This window comes from Eleutherodactylus coqui, chromosome 8, assembly GCF_035609145.1.
Source record: "Eleutherodactylus coqui strain aEleCoq1 chromosome 8, aEleCoq1.hap1, whole genome shotgun sequence".
NCBI classification, from domain to species: Eukaryota; Metazoa; Chordata; class Amphibia; order Anura; family Eleutherodactylidae; genus Eleutherodactylus; species Eleutherodactylus coqui.
Window position 1 is genome coordinate 84,279,291 of NC_089844.1, and position 19,658 is coordinate 84,298,948.

The window sequence follows — 19,658 nt, forward strand, 5'->3', positions numbered from 1 at the left end:
TATGCCGAATCCCCTGTTGTACTACTGAGTGTTAATTTTGACTTATGTGTTTTCCCTGGAGTACTTATCACTCAGATTGTGTACTGTATTTTCTGTATGTAGTATGTGTTTTGTTTTATTTTATTGAGTATTTAGCACTATTATTGTTAATAGATTTTAGCGTTTTAATAACATTAATATTAACTACTTACACAGCGATATGTACACCAAAGTATAAATTCCGTCAGTATGGATTTAAAGGAATTGTCTTATCAAAGCAACCCATGTCCATATGAATTATTAGGACATATGGACATCATTAGGGGTTCCCTCCACTCAGGAGCCCCTTCTATAAGCCCCAATGGAAAGTGATAATTAGTACCGGCTCCAGCTTTGCTACACATAGCTTGGCCATGTATTTTATGGTTGACCTTTTAGTGCAGTCATAACCATATAATACTATATTTTCACTATAGCAGAAATATGTAGCCATATCAGCAATATCAGTTAGCTTTGCGGGGTTCCAGGACTACCCATTCTGTCAACATAGTTTGTGAGGCTCAAGGGGGATGCCAGGTTCGCTTTAAGGTCTAGAAACTCTAAGTAATCTCAAATTTAGTGAAACCTCTTTAAAACAACCATCCCAAATTGTATTGACAAATGATCTTCTAAAGGGGTGTTCCTTGCGAAATAGATGGCATATGAACATATTGTATGATGAAAATGTGAGAATTCTGGACTGGATAAAGGAGGGTCTTCAAGAGGTTTCATTGTAAATGACTACAAATATTATCCTATTTGTTAAAGAGAATTTCTACCCAAAACAGAAAAGTGCAAATATGTTACTAAGTCTTAAGTTAGAGTAATATCCAAGGTTTGATAATTGCGTGCTCTTGACTTACAGACATATTAGCATTTTTCTGTTTTGCTATGAAGGTTATTTTGGAAAAGAGACAAGGACGTGTAGCCATATTTGTTGTCACCTTTGGACAAGCTTCTCAGAAAATGATGGTAAACCAAAATTATTTCAATATGTTCAACCAACAAAGAGACAGTTTTATCATCAGTTTATGGGGAGCTAATTCAAAGGTGACAGCTCATATTGGTATACTTCCTGTTGTCACTTTTTTCACAATGGGCACTACAATAAAACAGAAAAATGACAGTATTTTCTTTGACCCCTTAACACTAAATAGCACACATGTACACCCTCCATTGGGGAGGTTTTTATGCATTTTGATGCTATTGTTAAATTTGACAGTGGCATGTAAATGTCCCGATAGAGGAAGCAAATGTCCTCTGTCGCTCGAACAACCACCATGCAATGAGATAGTTGGGTACCGTTCAGGTGTCATGGCAGCCCAGGGCTTTATGAAGACCCCCATAGCTGCCATATATTTCTACCCATTAAGATGTGCATGTGGCATGTCTTCATGGAATCCTTGTAGAAATATGATAAATTGCAATACTAAAGTACTGCAGTATATTGTATAAGTGATGAGATGATCACCATTTCAGTGACTTAAAAAAAAGGGTAAAAATAAGTTGAATAAAGTTCTTTTTAATTATTACAAAAATATTAAAAATGTTAAATACTCCTTTTACCCTTTTTAACAAAAAAACATTTTTGACATCAATGTGTTCATAAAAGTCTGGTCTATTAAAATAATGCATTATTTATCCTGCACGATGAACACCATAGTAAAAAAGACAATGCCAAAATGTAGCTTTTTGGTCACCCTGTTTCCAAGAAAAAATAGCATAAAAAGCTTTTAAAAAATCATGTAGCATGTGCCACAAAATGAGGACAATAGAAAATACAGGTTTTCCTGCAAAAAAATAAATAACCCTTCACACAACCCGATTAAGGAACAAATAAAAATTTATAGTGGTCAGAAGATGATGACAGAAAGTATTGTAATGTTTTTTTTTTAAAAAACTATTTTATTTTTGAAAGTAGTAGAAGAAGAAAAAATCAGGAATTCGGTATTGCTGTAATTATCCTGACCTACAAAATGAAGTTAATATGCAATTTTTGCTGTACAGTGTATGCTGTAAAAACAAGGCCCCTCTCTCTCCACAAAAATTGAGTTATTTTTCCTTTTTATCCAACTTTTTTTAGTACATTACATAGTACATTAAATGGTGCCATTGAAAAATACAACTTATTGTAATACTATGTATTACAAATCTGTAGGATTGGGGGTTCCACTTCTAGAAAACCCATCAATCATGAAAACAGGGGTTCTGAGTTCCCCATATGAATGGAGTGGCAATCATGAAGGTGCACTACTTCTCCATTTACCTCTATCACACTGCTGGAGATAGCATAGTACAGCACTTGGCCATCTCTTGTGACCGCAGCTCCATTCATATGGGGTACTTGGGATCTCCATTCTCATGATTTGATGTAGTTCCAGAAGTGGTACTCCAAGAAATCAGATACTTATCACCTATCCTGTGGCCAACCCCTTTAAGACACTATTTTACTTAGTAGAATAATAGACTTCCATATGCACAAAGGAAACTGGTCAAAAGTTATTGTTTTTTTCGCACATCGTCTTGAATAATGTTAAGTGAACCAAAACAATAGAACTCTCATTTGGGTCAAACTTTGCTAACAGTCCAGTTCAGCAAGAGCCCAAACCTTGGGTGGTTAGTCTCAGCCGAACCCGCTGAAAGAAGAAGAAAAAGGAAAGAGAAGGAAAAAAGAAGATGGAAAAAGAAAAGAAAGAATAAGAAGCAAAAAGAAGAAAAAAAAGATGGAAAAAGAATCTTTCCTTTTTTTCTTTCTTTTTCTTCGTTAATTTTTCTTTTAAAATTGCTCAAAAGTACTAACATGCACTCCTAGGTGTCCTAAAAGTGTTTTAGAGTGCTTTTATGGCTCTTGGTGTTATACACCAGCTTTAGGGGAAATGGTGAAGTTCCACTTAGGTTCAAACTAATTTCAACCGAACCAACCTTTTTATAAAATTAGGCAAACTGGCCAAATTGAACTTTTCCAAAGTTCGCTCCTCACCAGTCATCAGGACCAACATAATCTTGTCCCATCTGGACAATAAATGTTTCTAGTAAACAATCATTTAGTCAGGACCTTTTATCTGGAAAACCAATGGAACATTCAGGACCCCCTTCTAGTTATGGTTCCTAGATAAGACCCTTATTTTTCTAGCAAGACAGCATTCTAAAACACAAGACCTTAACATGAACCTGTAAATGTTTTATTCATTCAGATTGATGCTACTAAAATCATTTACACATCTGTACCAATCAATTAGACAAATCTCCACTTCTTCAGGATCAATACAACCACAGCTCTTAAATAACGGCTTTCATTGTCAGCTTCAATGTCTTCAATATTTGGTTACGCAAAGTTTTTCGTTTTCCGGCTAATGAAATGTATCCTTCAATTCAATATTTCCATCTAGCTCCAAGACTGATCAAATTGGTGATTTTAGTGAGTCATAAAATTACTCAGAGGGATAGTAATGCTAGATAATTGCAGGGTCTGCACTGTTCGAGTGGAATAAAGCAAACGATCTTTCATACTTCAGGAACATTCTATCTTTTATACGCTTATTGGATTAAATAGAGCACACTGCATCACATGTCAATGACAAGCCGGTTTGAGCAGCCGTAATGTAGTTATTCTTGTTTTCCAAGTTGATCATTTATCCATTTTTTTCTAAAACGCAAAAACAAATAAAAAGAAAAAAATGTAAAAACTCACCATGCGGAGAAATGATAAATTGACAAATGATCATAGCACCTGTTGCATTCAATTCAGTATCCTATGCTTACAGCACATTTTTTTGATAAAAATAATATGAAAAACACAAATTTCTATGAATGATTAATTGATATCAATGGACAAATATGGCTCTGTGACCCCTTTGAATATCCCTTGTGTCATAGATTTAACTGATAGGTCAACTTAGGGTTTGTATGGATTTGTAATACAGTACTTTAAGACGTCTGTGGGACCATACTGTACCTTCATCTGCCAACAATTTCATCTGGAGGTACACAGAGGGTTAAATAGAAAGAAAAATTGTGGCATGTTCCATTTGTGGCCACATTATAATGGCATTTTCCCCATGAACCATAATAAAGTGCTATATGTGGGGATCAAATACAGAGGGGTAACTTGAAGCCCTTGTGTCCTATTGCAAAATCAGTAACTGGGGACTTCACTATCAAGCGTCACTCATATGGGACAGAAGGACCTACTGAGTGCCTACAGCTTCTTAGCACAGAACAGCTGGGGCTATGTAAGGCTTTATGCACTTAGCTGTACATTGTGTATGTGGTCTTACAGTATTTAGATTTATTTTGTCTACTTATATCATAAAGTTAACACTATAGAAGCTCTTGGGTTGACTTATAGCTCCGCAGGGGTGGGGCCACATTCTGTCTCCCATTTCTATGCTTGAGTATTATCAGGTATCACACATTATTTATTATATTGGATACAAAGCTGTCTTATACCAGCCATTAACTTACTTATATTACTAATACACAACTAAGAACTTTGTTGGTCATTTCTATTTGTCATTTAACCTATGGAAGAATCTGTTCTTAGGCACTTATAATCATTTGGTGTTATTGCCATCAACGTGTATTATATTTGTACATTGCTAACTTGTGTTTTTAACTACTTCCAGGCCCTTTTAATCATATCAAATCCAGTCTTTTGGGTTCTACATCAGATTCAAACCTGAACAAATACAGCACAATCAACAAAATTCCACAACTCACTTTGAACTTTTCAGACGTAAAAAGTGAAAAAAAGGCATCATCGCCTCCTTCTTCAGAAAAGGCCATTATAGCACCCAAGGTTAAAGAGCGAACACACAATGTTACAGAAAAAGTTACACAGGTAAGAAAAACTTAGAGAGAACCTATCATATCCTCATGTTAGCAGGGTCGGATGCATAGCTTTGCTGCCATGGCCCTTCAGTCTCCAACAATGTTTATATTTTCCTTCAACTATCTTCTATTTCCCCGTACGAGCTTTTCTTACTAGTGCTGTGAATTTATTAGGTGGGTAATTCCTACTGCCCACTGCCAATCAAGTCTGAGATCACCCATTGACAGTAAACAATTGGGACTTCCCACTAGACACATTCACAGCTGTAGGAACTGAAAGTAAAAACAAACTTTATGGTAGAATAGTAGATGGAAAAGAGTGACATTGTTGCAGTCAGCAGGATTGGAGCTGCAAAGCTATTCAGCCAGCCACGCTGACATGAGGACATAACAGGTCCTCTTTATCAATTTATGTTTTCCATTTTCATTGCAAAATTGCTGAATTGATTGTTGTAGACGATTTGATTGTTTTTTTAATATTGCTGTTATCCGTTTAGCCGTTCACGACCCTAAAGAAGAGCTCCCTGCATATTTTTCGGTTTTGCACTGCTTCTTTTAGTTGTGTGATATCCATGCCAGTATCAGCTTTGACAGTATCAGCCATTGTGTCCTTTGGCGGCCATGTCTTCTTTTACCTCTGATCTGTCCCAGCATTCTAGATTTTTCTAGCGACTCTGCTTGCATTACATGGCCAATATCTGTGAGTCTGAATCTGGTCATCTTGCCCTCCAGTAATATATTGGGTCTTATACAAGTGCATCAAGTGCATCAGACCAGCTTCTGTTTCTGCAAGCAGAGTTATGTCATCTGCGTAACGGAGATTGTTGATGTTTCTGACACCTATTCTCACCCCGGTTTCCAATTCATCTAGGTCCATTTTCCACATGATCACTTCTGCATATAGGTTAAACAAGAAGGGTGAGCGGATGCAGCCCTGTCGGTAACCAATCTGTGTCCCCATACTGTGTTATCACAATGGCTTCTTGATGGGTATAAAGTGATTTTATCAGCTTGACTAGATGTGTCAATATGCTCAGCATTTGTAGGGCCTGCCATAGCTAGTCATGGCCAATGCAATCGAAGGCCATGATGTAGTTGATGAAGCAGATGTAAATATTTTGTTGGTATTGTCGAGCTTTTTCCATGGTCCATTGCAGGTTTGCAATATGGTCTCGGGTGCCGTGCCTACACCGGAATCCTGCCTGCGCATCAGGGAGTGCCGCTTCAACTACTGGTCTCAGTCTTTCCTGTATCATTTTGAGAAGAATCTTGCTTGCATGTGGGATATCGTTCAGTAGTTGGGACAATTCTGGTAGTTGCCTTTCTTTGGTAGAGGGATGAAGACAGATCTTTTCCAGTCCTGTGGCCATTGTGTGGATGCCCATATTGCCTGGCACAGCGCTGTGATGGTTTTCACTGGTACTAACAGCAATAGCTCTGCCGGTATGTTATCAGTGTCTGGCGCTTTATTTTTGGCTAGTATATAATACAATGGATGGAAATGACAATGACAGAAGCATGCATCTTCACATTTGCAGTCTATGCTGTCAAGAAGAGCCACACCTGCTAGATGAGAAACGTAGTATAACATGCAACCATTAATGTGAATAGACAGCTGAAATCCATTAGATTGTGATCCACTGTCCGCTGGGGGTTCTGTTCTCTAGCTTATGAAGGGAGACCCTGTGAGGGAAACCTCTTTTTGTGATGCCCATATGATTTACTAGGGTGCATAGACAGGAGGGTATCCTGATGGGTCAACCCCTTTAGCATAAACTGTAATATATTACAGACTGATTTCATAGAATGGTAGAGTTGGAAGGGACCTCCAGGGTCATCTGATCCAACCCCCAGTTCAGTGCAAGATTCACTAAATCAATATCTAATTTGTGTCTCCTACCTTTCTACACATTTATTATTCAACCAAACCTAATTGTTAAAACTATAGAATTTCTTAAATATAGCTCAGTCTTAAATATCTTAACTTTTTAAATATATTGCCCGGTAACCAGTATTAGCAGCAAACTCAACCTTGTCATCATCTGTAGTTTACATAACTTACAGAAGTCTTGTAGCCAAGAACTTGATGTCCTCCCACTTTCTCGACTTCATTTCATTATTTTTTTTTATGGCCAAATAATTATGTCCGTACTATTTTTGTAGGATAAATCTTCACCAAAAATCTAAAGTTCACATTTGTGTAATTGGTATATTTAAAATGTTATGCTTTATTCAAATGTCACGAGTGGAGATGTAACAACACAGAATTCAAGATACAGCGCAGCAGATGCAGTAACCAAAGTGAACAATATTTATTCAAGAACACTGAAATAAAAAAATGAAAAATTGAGTAATAATTAGTAAAAAAATGGAATTATTGCCTTTGATCATCTAGACACAATCTACTGTTAATTAGAATGTAATAATACCTTATGAACAATATTGATAACACTCTAATACACTCTGTATATGCGAGAGCAGATCTGCTGGGTTCTTAGTACCTGTCCTTATCGGTGTGCACATATAGCCTCTCCTGAGGCTAGCCTCACTTACGGATTGATGCATTGGAATTGCTTCTTCAACTGAGTCCAGTTCCCCAGCAGTGTTTACCGAGGTCAGGAGCGCTACTCTCCACTCCTCTTTCTCAGTGGTTCTGGTTGCAGTTGCAGCAGTTCACTCACTCCTAGCTCATGGGGTGACTTCTCCTCTCTGTTCTGAGTAGCACCATCTCCAGCTTCCTCAGCGCCAGTCCAGCAGCAGCTACCTCAGTCTTCATTACAGTCCCTGCACAGCCTACTATGCAACAAGTAGGTCAGGGCAGCATCCAATCAACCATTGTCCAGTGAGCATACTTAGTTCTGTTGCATAAAAAATTGGCACAAATTTTGGCGCATGCAGCAACTTCAGTGCAGTTTTTGCTGCATTTCGCTAGTGCATCTCAACATTTACCCCTTGTGGTGAGTCACACACATAAAAAATAGTCCAGCTAAGTTGATATTAAGATACTATGTTTCATAAATGCCAGCCTAAAAACATCTTATATGTAGTCTACCCTTTCATCACCGGGGGTACTATATTTTGAGCCTTGATGTCTATAGTATTCTAAAGGTGATTTTTTTTTCTTTTTCATTTCACAGTGTAACCCAAAATTTTTGTATTTTTTTGTGGTACACATAGGACATAATTTAAAAATAAAGTTGGTATCAATAATTTTGTAGGTCTATTCAGAAAAAAAATGATCAGATAGAGTTTGTTCAATGAATAATATTTATCACAAAATCTATCCTTTAATTTTCTTGTGCGTTTTTTTTTTCTTTACAACATTGACATAGTGGAAATATATAGATTTTTTTAAAGAAAAAAATTATTCCCTTCCCTACAAACCCATGCTATCTGTGGGGGGAAAAAAAACAAAAATGTAATTTATCATTATTCAATATTGATTTTTCACTCCAAAATATAATAAATTATTTTTTGGCACCATCAGAATGATTCCATGTCCAGGGGCTTCATGTTGGTAGAACTCCTTTACTTTCCTGTCTCCTGTTCCTTTGGCTCAAAGTTTTTCAAATATGATTATATTATTCACCTTACTCTTGTCTAAATCCATTAGTTATATTGGGAAAATGTTGGACTCTTATATGACATCCAATTTTTTGTAATAACCTTCTCAACCACCAATAACATTCCTAGAATCGTCATTATTTCCCAGGGGCCTCCCTCTAAATCTGTTGTGAATCCTAAGGTACAGGCAAGTGGTTTTACATCCAGAATATAATTATATATTCTATATATAATACCACATTATATCCTCCAAATTCCTCTTTAATTTTAGGAACCACCTTAACAAATGAATAAATCCACATTTTATACTTGGGGCACTTGTCATTTTCCCTTCTCTTCGTTTTAAATAGAATATCGGGAGTGTATGCCAGATCATGAACTGAGTAATGTTATATGATGTGAACATTTTCATTGTAGCATGATTATTGAATGCGTCTATACATTGTGAAACCAATGAAACCTATGTTCCCTTTCCATTTAGATTTAATTTGCCTCAACTTTATGCCATCCAGCCAATCTTTATTTAGTTATGCATAAAGTTTTAAGATAAGACCTTTTCTAGTTTTTACTATTACTAAGAGTGGCCATACATGAGATGGAGATCAGTCAAACCCACCCATTTCAATAGATCTGGCAAATCATCTAATATATATGGCGACCTCTCAACTCTCCCTTGATGTCAGAAATGTGGTTGGATTTCAGCTATCCAATACATTTGTTCTTGGAAGATAAGCCACTGCTAGAGTGTCTGGTGGTGCCTTTCTTCCCTTACTACATATGAAACTAACACACACTTTGCCGAACTTGCATGTGTATAGGAAACTTTGGATAGATAGCTGTTGGCCTACAGTCATCTTGAGTGTGTTCAACCTAACTATTCTAATAAATCTCATTTACTATTTGCTGCATCCTGCTATTTCTCTGCTATTTATGCATAGTGAAGCTGATAATATGTAAATTCATGACTATCAGGGCTCTTCCACATGAGTGTAGGCAATTTTCGTCTGGTCGTGTAACAGCCACAGCACGGCTGAAAATCACGTGAACATGCGTTAAAACTCTGCTGACCATTGGGCAGGGGCAGACAATTTAGCTGTGCTAAACTGCCTCCCACTTTCCGCCCCCACCCCAGCTCTTGGCATGGGAACAGGGCGGGAGCTAGCGTGCTAAGCTCCCGTCCCCTCTCTGACCCTTGTTGGCTGCCAGCAATGTGAGGGGGTGGAGAAGAGGAGGGAAGGGGGTAGGAGTTCAGCAGATATGCTGCTAAACTCCATCCCACCTCCCTTCTCTGGCAGCTCCCATAGGCTCCCATAGGAGTCTATGGGAGAGCCGCTACCTTGTTACGGCTGAAAAATAGCTCCTTATATTAACAGTTCTAGTATCTTTTCTGGCCGGCGTAAGAACGTCTGACCGAAATGCGCATAGTATGTGCTATCTTTGTCGGCCAGGCGTTTTTACACCACGGGAATACGCCCTTCTGAACTGATGCATTGTAAACCAGTGCATTAGATGGGCAGCATATATCGGCCAGGGGTGAAAGCGCGGGTGATATATGTTCACGTGAAAGAGCCCTCAGTCAGTGCAAAAGTGTTTTTCAGAGTAGTCAAAAATTTTCGGTTTGTCATCTTCCAACATTTGACATAGTCTCGTTATCTCCCTAGCAATTCTAAATAGTTTAACTGCTATTTTCTTTCCTCACAGGAGTGACATACTGTGTCAACGTGGTACAAAATCTGTAGAATTCATTTTTTGCTGTGTTTTTACTAAACAACAACCTTTATTTAACATGTAGCTAGTAGAAAATTCATAATCTATCAAAGCATCTAATTCAAAAACATCACTAAATCTCTTTTCCGACCAGCTTTATAACAAAAAACAAGAAACGTAATTGGCGTTCTGAAATCCAGAGTGGTCTATTACCAAAACAGTATAGAACTTTTGTAAAACAATCATTTTTGATACTGATAAAAGTCACAAATTTTGTTCACAATAGCTTTTTGTAACTTTTTTTGACAGAAAAATGGCTCAAGTACCTGGACAAATTCCATCCATCTGTCAATCTGTCAATCTGATTTAAATCATTACAAGCCTATGCTATAAAAACTACTACGCCCAACTTATTATTTGAGTGCTTCCCATCATTGCTCAGTTTCTTGAACCAGTGTGTCTAGTCTAATAAATATTCATTGACATATCATATAATCACACATCTAAAGTCACTGCTCTTCTTTCTGGTAAAAAGTAAACATTGCTAATATATTCAGAATTTAATTGGTTTGCATGATAACATTTAGAAAATGTGGCTTTGCATTTGAATGGGGATTAAAATATATTGCGTGGACTTCTACTTAATAAGTGAGGATACAGAAATAATTAACTCAACCTCCAGTTTTGGGACAAAATTTTGGCCCGATTAAAAAGGCAAGGAGATATATTACCTGCAGTAGTTCTTTTCTGCTAACCCTTCGATCTACTGGTTTTGGGCATCTAAGATGGCTGAAGTAATTTTCTAACTATCTAACTAATGCACTCTGTGCATTGTTTTCTGATCAGCCAGTGCTGATCACATGATCAGCTTCGGCCAATCAGAGCATTAGTATAGTGCATTAGGAGTCCAACACTACCAGTGCACAATGCAGATTAGGTGGTCTGAAGATTGTATCGGCCATCTATGAAAGCCAAAAATAGGACTCAGAAATGGTGGATTGCAGGGACGACAGAAAAGAACAACTACAGGTAATATATCCTTCTCCCCCTCCAGTCCTGGAGCAGAATTTTGTCCCGACACCGGAGGGTTGCTTTAACCTATTTTTAGTACAGCGTACTAAGATAAATAAAACTTAATGGCAGAATATATCACTTCACTATGTTAGACTGAGTTAATTTACAATTATGTCTTTCACTACCCTAGTGTTATATCTTTTGCTTCTAGTTCCTTTGTAAACTAGGGAACTGCACACATGGAACATCAAAAGCAAATGAACTGTGAACTGGACTCAGAGGGAAGACATAACAATGACTGTCAAATGCCCAAAACACTCACCTAGGAATCCCAGCATGCATACACAGATGGAATAAATTAGGTATGAGGTATTGGTTCGTGTTTTGGCCTAAACACTTAAACCCGCGAGCCAGCAACAAGGGTCCTCATTGTCTTGCAGGTCCCTACTCTAACAAGAAAACTAACTCCAGGAAACCTGCCTGCAAGTGGGGCGATTGTCCGAATAGGAACACCTCCACGCTGGAACCAAAGGACCTACCTCACTCTAGATGGTAAATGGTCCAAGCAGCACAGGACACAGTTAACACCACACCAACACACCAGAGATTGCATACCACACAGAACACCATTTACACTGAACAGGACTGTTCATCTCCCATGTCCAGCCACCTGCACGGATACTTAGAACGTATCGCTGTACACACCTTCACAACAACATTCTTTAATGCAAACACCAAGGTAGTAGGAAACCAGCATCCTCTAGACAGAAGGCCTGGTATTTATGTGCAGCAGACCAGTGGGAATTGGCTGGCTGGAGAACACCACACCAGCTCAATTGTCCCACACCTGTTGAAGTGTGCACCTGGAAACCCATAGAATTACAGGTCCCAGCAGCACAACCTGACACCCAGATCACCAGGTATTTTGAAATGTCACAAAAAACTATCTAAGGACTCGTTCATATGGTACTAAATCTAGTTAAGAAAAATCTGTTAGATTTCTGCCACAGATTTGCATTTGCATATGTTACAGATCTGCAAGTGTCTTTCCTGACCCAGATATTCTGCATGAAATTGTGCAGGATAGAAATCTATCCTAAAGTCCAGATTGGAATCCACGTGTTTGTTGCATTACATTAAGTTCAATTAAAATCTGTCCCACATTTCCTACTATTGACATTTTCATGGAATTTGTGATTATGTGAATGAGTCTTAATTGGCAATCAGAAGCCTACATCATGGCTGTACAGGTCACCTTTTTTCAAAAAAGACATTGTTTTTAATATAAACTCTGGAATGCATCAAAATCTATGGCTATTACTTCCATTCTTTTGCCACGCTGCCCACTATATAATACTGTATAGTGCCCAAATAATGCTACCATAGTCTCCCCAAATAATAGTGACGTATATTGCCTAAACAATACCATCATGTAATGCTCACATAATACTGCTATAAAGGCCTAAATAATATTATATAGTCCAAATAATACTGACCTGTAGAGCCTAAATGATGCTACCATATAGTGCCCATATAATACTGACATGTAATACCTACATGTACTGGCATATGGTGCCTAATTAATACTGCCATTATGTGCCTAAAAATACCACTACACAATACTCATGTTCGGTTGGTTTCACATCTGCGTCTGTCCCTCAGTCTTTGTTTTCCATTTTTTTAAATAAAAAAACTGAAGCAAACTGGACCCATTAAGAGCAATACATTTTTTTGCTCTCAGTTTGGGTTCAGCTTGACTTTGTTCCGTTCACTGTCAGTTTTTCTGAATGAAAAAAAAGAACGCAACTTGTAGTGTTATTGTTCCCATCTAAAAAACAGCAAGCGAACAGAAAGCACCTTTCTGTTATGTTCTTTGCATTAAAGTCTATGACAGAGAAAAACAAACTGAGGAGCTTCCATCTGACTTCAGTGTTGAATGAATCCTTTTTATCAGTACACAATAGGTGAAGGGAGAGGAAAGGGAAGAGAAGAGAAAAGAGTCAAAGCCCTGAAAGAGGAGGGGAAGAGAGAAGGAGAAGCCCTGGGAGGAGGAGGGGAGGGAGAAGCCCAGCCAGCACCCACCAGCCAGGAGTGTGCATTGTATGCATTGTGCTGGCTTGGAGAAAGAGCTCTAGCAGACCTCCCAGAGTAAAACCTATGGAATGTGCAAAGACCTGCATATTGAATACTCAGCTGCTCCCCCCCCCCCCCTTCCAAAAGGTATTTGCATGCATGCATCAGTTCTGCTTTAGTTTGTACAGTTCTACATTCAGTTAAAAACTGATCAGTTTTAAAAAGGACTCCAAATGCAGGTGTGAAACCACCCTAATACTGCCATACAGAGCCCACATAATAGTGCTCTGTAGCACACACATATCAGTGCCTAAGTAACAGTGTTGTAGAGTACCTAAATAATATGACAACTGGGACATGATAAAGATTTACGATGACCCCCACTTAGGGAAATTGTGTGTGGGCCATAAGGCCTAAATGATGGAGATAATGACGTAATCAGTTGGTTATCCAAGCAATTTTCAACAGAAACTTTCAAAAAAGTCCAGGTATGTAAATAAAAAATAAGAAGAAGTAATAACTGAAATGTGTATAAAGAGTCAATTTTCTCCCAAACTACAATTTGTCAAGGTAATTCTGCCAAGACGTACAGACTTTCCTTGTCTGTAAGACAGTGATTGTGCCCGAACAACAGCAGGCATAGTGGCAGAACAATCACCAAGAGAAATGGGCACAGTGATTACAGTCATGTAAAAGTCATTCTTTGTCCACACAGGGCATTCAGCGCTTCTCCTAAGGATATAAATGTTTAATGCGCTCTCCTAAAAATAGCAAATCCTTGTATTTATCATCACCCTAATGAATGGCTTCATCATTTCCACCTTCAGAACGTATTGTATAGCGATATTTATATTTTATGTTTTATCTATAGACTATAAGAAATGTGTTACTTTATATATTCACTTACATCGCTTATTAGATTTACTACAATGGTTCATTTTGTACACAGTAAAGATGGCCACAGGTGGCAAGAAGTTTATCAACAGAGACATTGGCCCATTCCCTCACCCCCTCCTATAGTCCTGGCAATGTGGCAGTATTCTGTTCCTTCCTTTTTTTATGAGAGCATGAAAGGATTGTTATTTTCTCTAGTAGATTTACTGCACATTGTAAATGTCCCTTGGGTCACAACAATTACTTTTGATATTTACAAGTGTTCATTAGCACCACCTATAAAGCATGCTTGTTGGATCTGGCAGAAATATTGTCCCAATATTCACCAATGATCATGAGTAGTGTTGAGTGTACCGAAACAGTCATACCCTGTTCCAGGTCGAACTTTGCTTAAAGTTCGGTTCGCCACTAACCCTAACCTCGGGTGGTTAGGGTTAGTGTCAAAACAGTCAAACCCTGTTTCAGGTTGAACTTCGGGTGGTTTGTCTCAGCCAAACCCACTAAAATGGCTTCTTTTTCTTTTTATTCTTGTTCTTCTGTTACATATTAGTTTGAGGGGTATTAGTGAAGTTCAGATTCAGTTCGAAGTAATTCAGACCAAACGCACTTTTGCCCACATTCGGTGAACGAGCCAAACTGAACTTTTGAAAAGTTCCCTCATCACTAATTCTAAGCATCAAAGGCAGTGTCTAATTTAATTCCTTACCACAAAACAGGTCGTTCAACAAAGAACTGATTTTGGGGTCCCACTACTGGTATCCCTTCACAATCAGCAGTAACATTCGGGGAAAGTGGCTTGTGCCATTTATTTTCCCCTGTAAAGCTCAGATGAGCGAAGTCCTAAGAAGGTGAGACACTCTTTATAGAAATGTAACATTAGTCCAATGACAGGCTAGAGTAGATTCACACTGTGTTAAAGCTCTATGTTGAGCTTTCCGACTGGGGGTCCATTTGAATATCCTAAAACGGTATTTAAACAGAGCCCACAAGGTAACTGTTGACTTTAATGAGAAAATTGGGGCCTTAATGTGCAAAGGTGGGATCTCTGTTTGACCTAGTTTCTGTTAATTTCAGACATTTATAAAGAACACAATAATGTAGCCAACTGCATTCTTGTGTGCTCCAAAAGAAGATGGAAACAAATGGAGAGCAGGTCAAATGGAGTCAAAAATGTACACCTTTCAACTCAACTGTTTGTCTCATTAAAGTCAATGATTGTGGGTCCTGTTTAAATACTGTATCCAATGGAAAGGAGAAGATTACCAGAATAATTGTTGAAGTTTCCTTCATTTTGTATGTCCTGTGTATATTTAGTGTTTCACGTCCTTCTGGTGTTTCACTGGTAGTTTTTTTTCTTAGTCATTTACTTCCCTGGGCCTATGATTATAGTACAACTGCTAACCATTATCAATAATGTTGTTATACACTTATTTATGACTAATATGAATGAGGTCATTTTAGAATGAATGACTATGTCCAACCATTCACATTAGCTACTGTTCCAGAACAGAAGGACGTCTACAACGTCCTCCCCCATTGAAGGCAATAGTGATTGATGTAGGCATGAGCGTTTTATCACTGCATCACATCACAAATGAATTTCACACTTTCATGCACATTTGGTTGTTCATTTTCCTCAAGGTTCTCCATGTGACAGTTCTTTCAACATGACAATTAATTCAACCAATGCAGAACGTTCTCATTAAAGTTGTCATGTCAATTAATTAGATATGGCTTCTAATTAGCATATTGTCACAACTGGCTATCAGATCTTCTCTAATATTGTTTAACTAAAGTTTCCTAGGAAGTAATAGAACATTTAGGGTTTGTCCACACTGGATGTAAATTCAATGGGAACATGTGCAGATTTAGCTGTGTATTCTGGATTTTATCCCCAGTCATTGAGGGCTCATTCAGACGGGCGTGTTTGCGCATGGTTTTGCGAACACAAATACTGAATTATACAGCTATTTCTTCCTTTCTCAGAGCAGAAAATAACAGCACTATCTGGAGCACCAATCAGCAGCTGATTAACATACAGTAAGGGCTTAAACAGACAAATGCATATGCACATGTTTTTGCATGAGTGAAATTCATGCCTGTAAAACATGACAAATCAAACCCATTGATTTCAATTCCTCAATTCGATTCCTGCATGTGAGAAAAGATAGGACTTGCCCTATCTTTCTGTGTTTTACAGAAAGATATGGCAAGGTTATGGCAGGTTAAAAAAAAGTAAGGGGAAGGAGTGACTGACGGACAACACAGGTAAAAGAAGACAGCTTATTAGGCTTTAACTAGCTATTCTATTCCATGGAAAGAAAGTATTATGCGTGCGTGTGAGCTGACACTGCGAGCGCGAAATTTACAGTACTATGTGCTGACACGGGTGTATCTGCCTGATTATTGCCCTCTCAAAACCTAGCTCATATGCGAATACGCTCCTTTGCAGCGAGCTTAATTGTACATACATTTGTCTGTCAAAGCCCTAAATCAGCTACTTCTAAACACAGCCCACTCATTTAAGACCATCTTACATAGAGCAATTAATGTTCAAAAAAATCGATCAACCCCTTAATGATGAAGCCTGTTTGCGCCTTAGTGACTGAACCAAATTTGGAAATCTGACGTGTCTCTTTAACATAGAATAACCCTATAAAGGTTTTGCATATCCAAGTGATTCTGACATTATTTTTTCACCACATATTGTAATTCATTTAGGCAATAAAAGTAGACCAATAGAATTTGTGTATATTTATAAAAACACCAAAATTGGGAAAAATTTTGAAAAAAATTGTCATTTTTTTCACATTTTTAATTGCAATATCTCAAATATGTGCAAACATACTGTACAAATTTTTGTTAAGATATATATTTCCATCTGTTTACTTTATTCTGGATGCACATTCGAAAAACTTTAGCTTTTTTGTTAACCATTTAGGAGACATAAAAATGGAACATTGATTATTAACATTTCGAGGAACATTTTGTTTTCCTACACCAAGCCAAGATAGCAAAGACTCGTAGGTGTCAGAATGATAAATACCCCCACAAAGTGGCTTTAATTCCCCCAGCAAGCGTGTGAGGATTGAAGTCTAGCAAGCCGGGATGTAAAAAGGCCATGGGGCTGTCACGAAGGGGTTAAATGAGCAAAAATGAATGGTAAGGGTACAGTGTAAACAAAGCCAATTTGTCAGCTTATCATTCATCGTTAATACAACATGCAAGAAAGATAGGCCAGGACGGTCTTCCCACTTTTGTTTCAAACTCACGCAGAATAGCACAGAGTTTGAAAGATAAAAAAAAATGCTTTACCTCATTCATGTACATATGTGCATATGCTTGTGTGATGAAGCCCTTATATAGTGAGTGTAAATGACTGGACGATTTCTCATTTGAACGAGCCAACGATGTATCTGCCGATATAAACAGGCTGAACAAGCGACCCCCGACATCTTTCGCTCGTTCAATCGATATATCATTTGGTGTAAACGAATCCTAACATACTCTGCATTTTGTAAGGTTAGCCAGAACAGGACAGATACTAGAGAATATGACTGCAGGGTCAGACTACGCTGTGGTATTTGTTGTCTGTTACCATAGAAACACATAGGTCTGTATTTAAGCTATAGAGAAATAAAAAATTTTTAAATTAAAGGGGTTGTCCCGCGAAAGCAAGTGGGGTTCAGCACTTCTGTATGGCCATATTAATGCACTTTGTAATGTACATCGTGCATTAATTATGAGCCATGCAGAAGTTATTCACTTACCTGTTCCGTTGCTAGCGTCCTCGTCTCCATGGTGCCGTCTAATTTCAGCGTCTAATCGCCCGATTAGACGCGCTTGCGCAGTCCGGTCTTCTCCCTTCTAAATGGGGCCGCTCGTGCCGGAGAGCTGCTCCTCGTAGCTCCGCCCCGTCACGTGTGCCGATTCCAGCCAATCAGGAGGCTGGAATCGGCAATGGAACGCACAGAGCCCACGGTGCACCATGGGAGAAGACCTGCGGTCCACCGTGGGTGAAGATCCCGGCGGCCATCTTCGCAAGGTAAGTAAGAAGTCACCGGAGCGCGGGGATTCGGGTAAGTACTATCCTGTTTTTTTTTTTAAACCCCTGCATCGGGTTTGTCTCGCGCCGAACGGGGGGGCTATTGAAAAAAAAAAACCCATTTCGGCGCGGGACAACCCCTTTAAGACTTATTGAAAAACTGCTTCACTTTTCTTTTTAGATTTATTGGGACAATATAAAAGGTCATTTGCGAAGTTGTACGTAGTCTTTAACTTCAAATGGCAAGTCAATTGAAAATGCACAAAGTTTATCCGAGAGAATGATAGGTACGATAATAAAGTAGCAATGCACAAGGGATAAACCTTAAGATGCTAACTTGTTTCTCAGTTTTGAAAGTCATTTAACTTGACTTTGTAACAAAACTCGAGAAAAGAAATTATTCCAGGAGTGTTCAAGGACGGAGGTTTCATTGAACATCAGTTACTTGCTGTATCTAATAACTGAATATTCAGTGTGCCGCATTCCCATCCTGGGACTATTAGGATGCTTGCCATATATTATTTGTCTTGAACATTTTTTATTGGCCCGGAGGGGCATCCAATGTATAACTTTTTGAATGTACCAACTATTGTTCATATACTTTGGATACATTAGAAAGACATTACATCTATTTTGTCAATGTTCCAGTCCACTGAGCTGACCAGTGCCAAATGTCTTATGAAACACTTGTTCGTACCCCTGCTAGGTTCTGGCCAGATTTCAACTAGAAGTGGACAAAGTCCAAGGTACACTTACAGACAAGCTATTTAATAGATTTTTTTTCTCATTGTATCAATGGTTGCCTCTTGACTACAGCATAAAGAAAAATGTGTTGAACGTGGCTGAACAGTACAGATGACCTTGTAATGGGGCAGCTACAGAAATATAAAGACATTTTCCTCTATAAGATGAATAAACCTTTTGCTTCTGTCAAAGGGCATTGAGCAAAACCAGAATAATAAAGAACAATAATGAAAAAGAATCATGCACATCAGTATATATTTAGGTACTTTTTTGTTTTATTGGTTATTAATGTGTTAGAAGCTAAATAGGCGCAGGAGAAGATCTTTGGTTACCACATAATAAAAGCAAGTTAAAGGGGTTGCACCAAAATTACAAATTATCCACTATTCACAGGATAAGGCATAGCTTTTGGATTGGTGGGGGATCACCTCTGGGACGAGCACTGATCTCGAGAACGGGACTCCTGTGTCTTGCTCTGCCTGTCACTGCAAGGGTCCTTGAAAGTGAATAGCGCACCAGTGCACCTGCGAGCCCAGTGCTCCATTCATTTCAGAAGGGCTGATGGAAATACCCGAGTGCAATATCCCATTGGGCATCCCATTGAAAGTGAATGGCGCACTAGTGCACCTGCGAGCCCAGTACTCCATTCAATCTCCACCTCACTGTGGGGGATCCAGTAAGTCCACAGTGAGGAGGACGGAAGACACTGGACCCCAGTTCTTTAGATCGGTGGGGTGAGACCCCAAACTGATCAGACTGATCAGCAAGT

At 38.5% G+C, this 19,658-nt stretch overlaps 1 protein-coding gene across 2 annotated transcripts in view; it reads left to right on the plus strand.

Annotated features, from left to right (window-relative positions):
• KCNH7 (potassium voltage-gated channel subfamily H member 7) overlaps window positions 1–19,658 on the plus strand; it is a 397,870-nt gene that overhangs the window by 257,899 nt on the left and 120,313 nt on the right. For both annotated transcript variants that reach the window (XM_066575930.1, XM_066575931.1), the window contains one exon: window positions 4,644–4,858. In XM_066575930.1, the coding sequence (XP_066432027.1) occupies window positions 4,644–4,858 (215 nt within the window). The remainder of the gene's footprint in view (window positions 1–4,643; window positions 4,859–19,658) is intronic.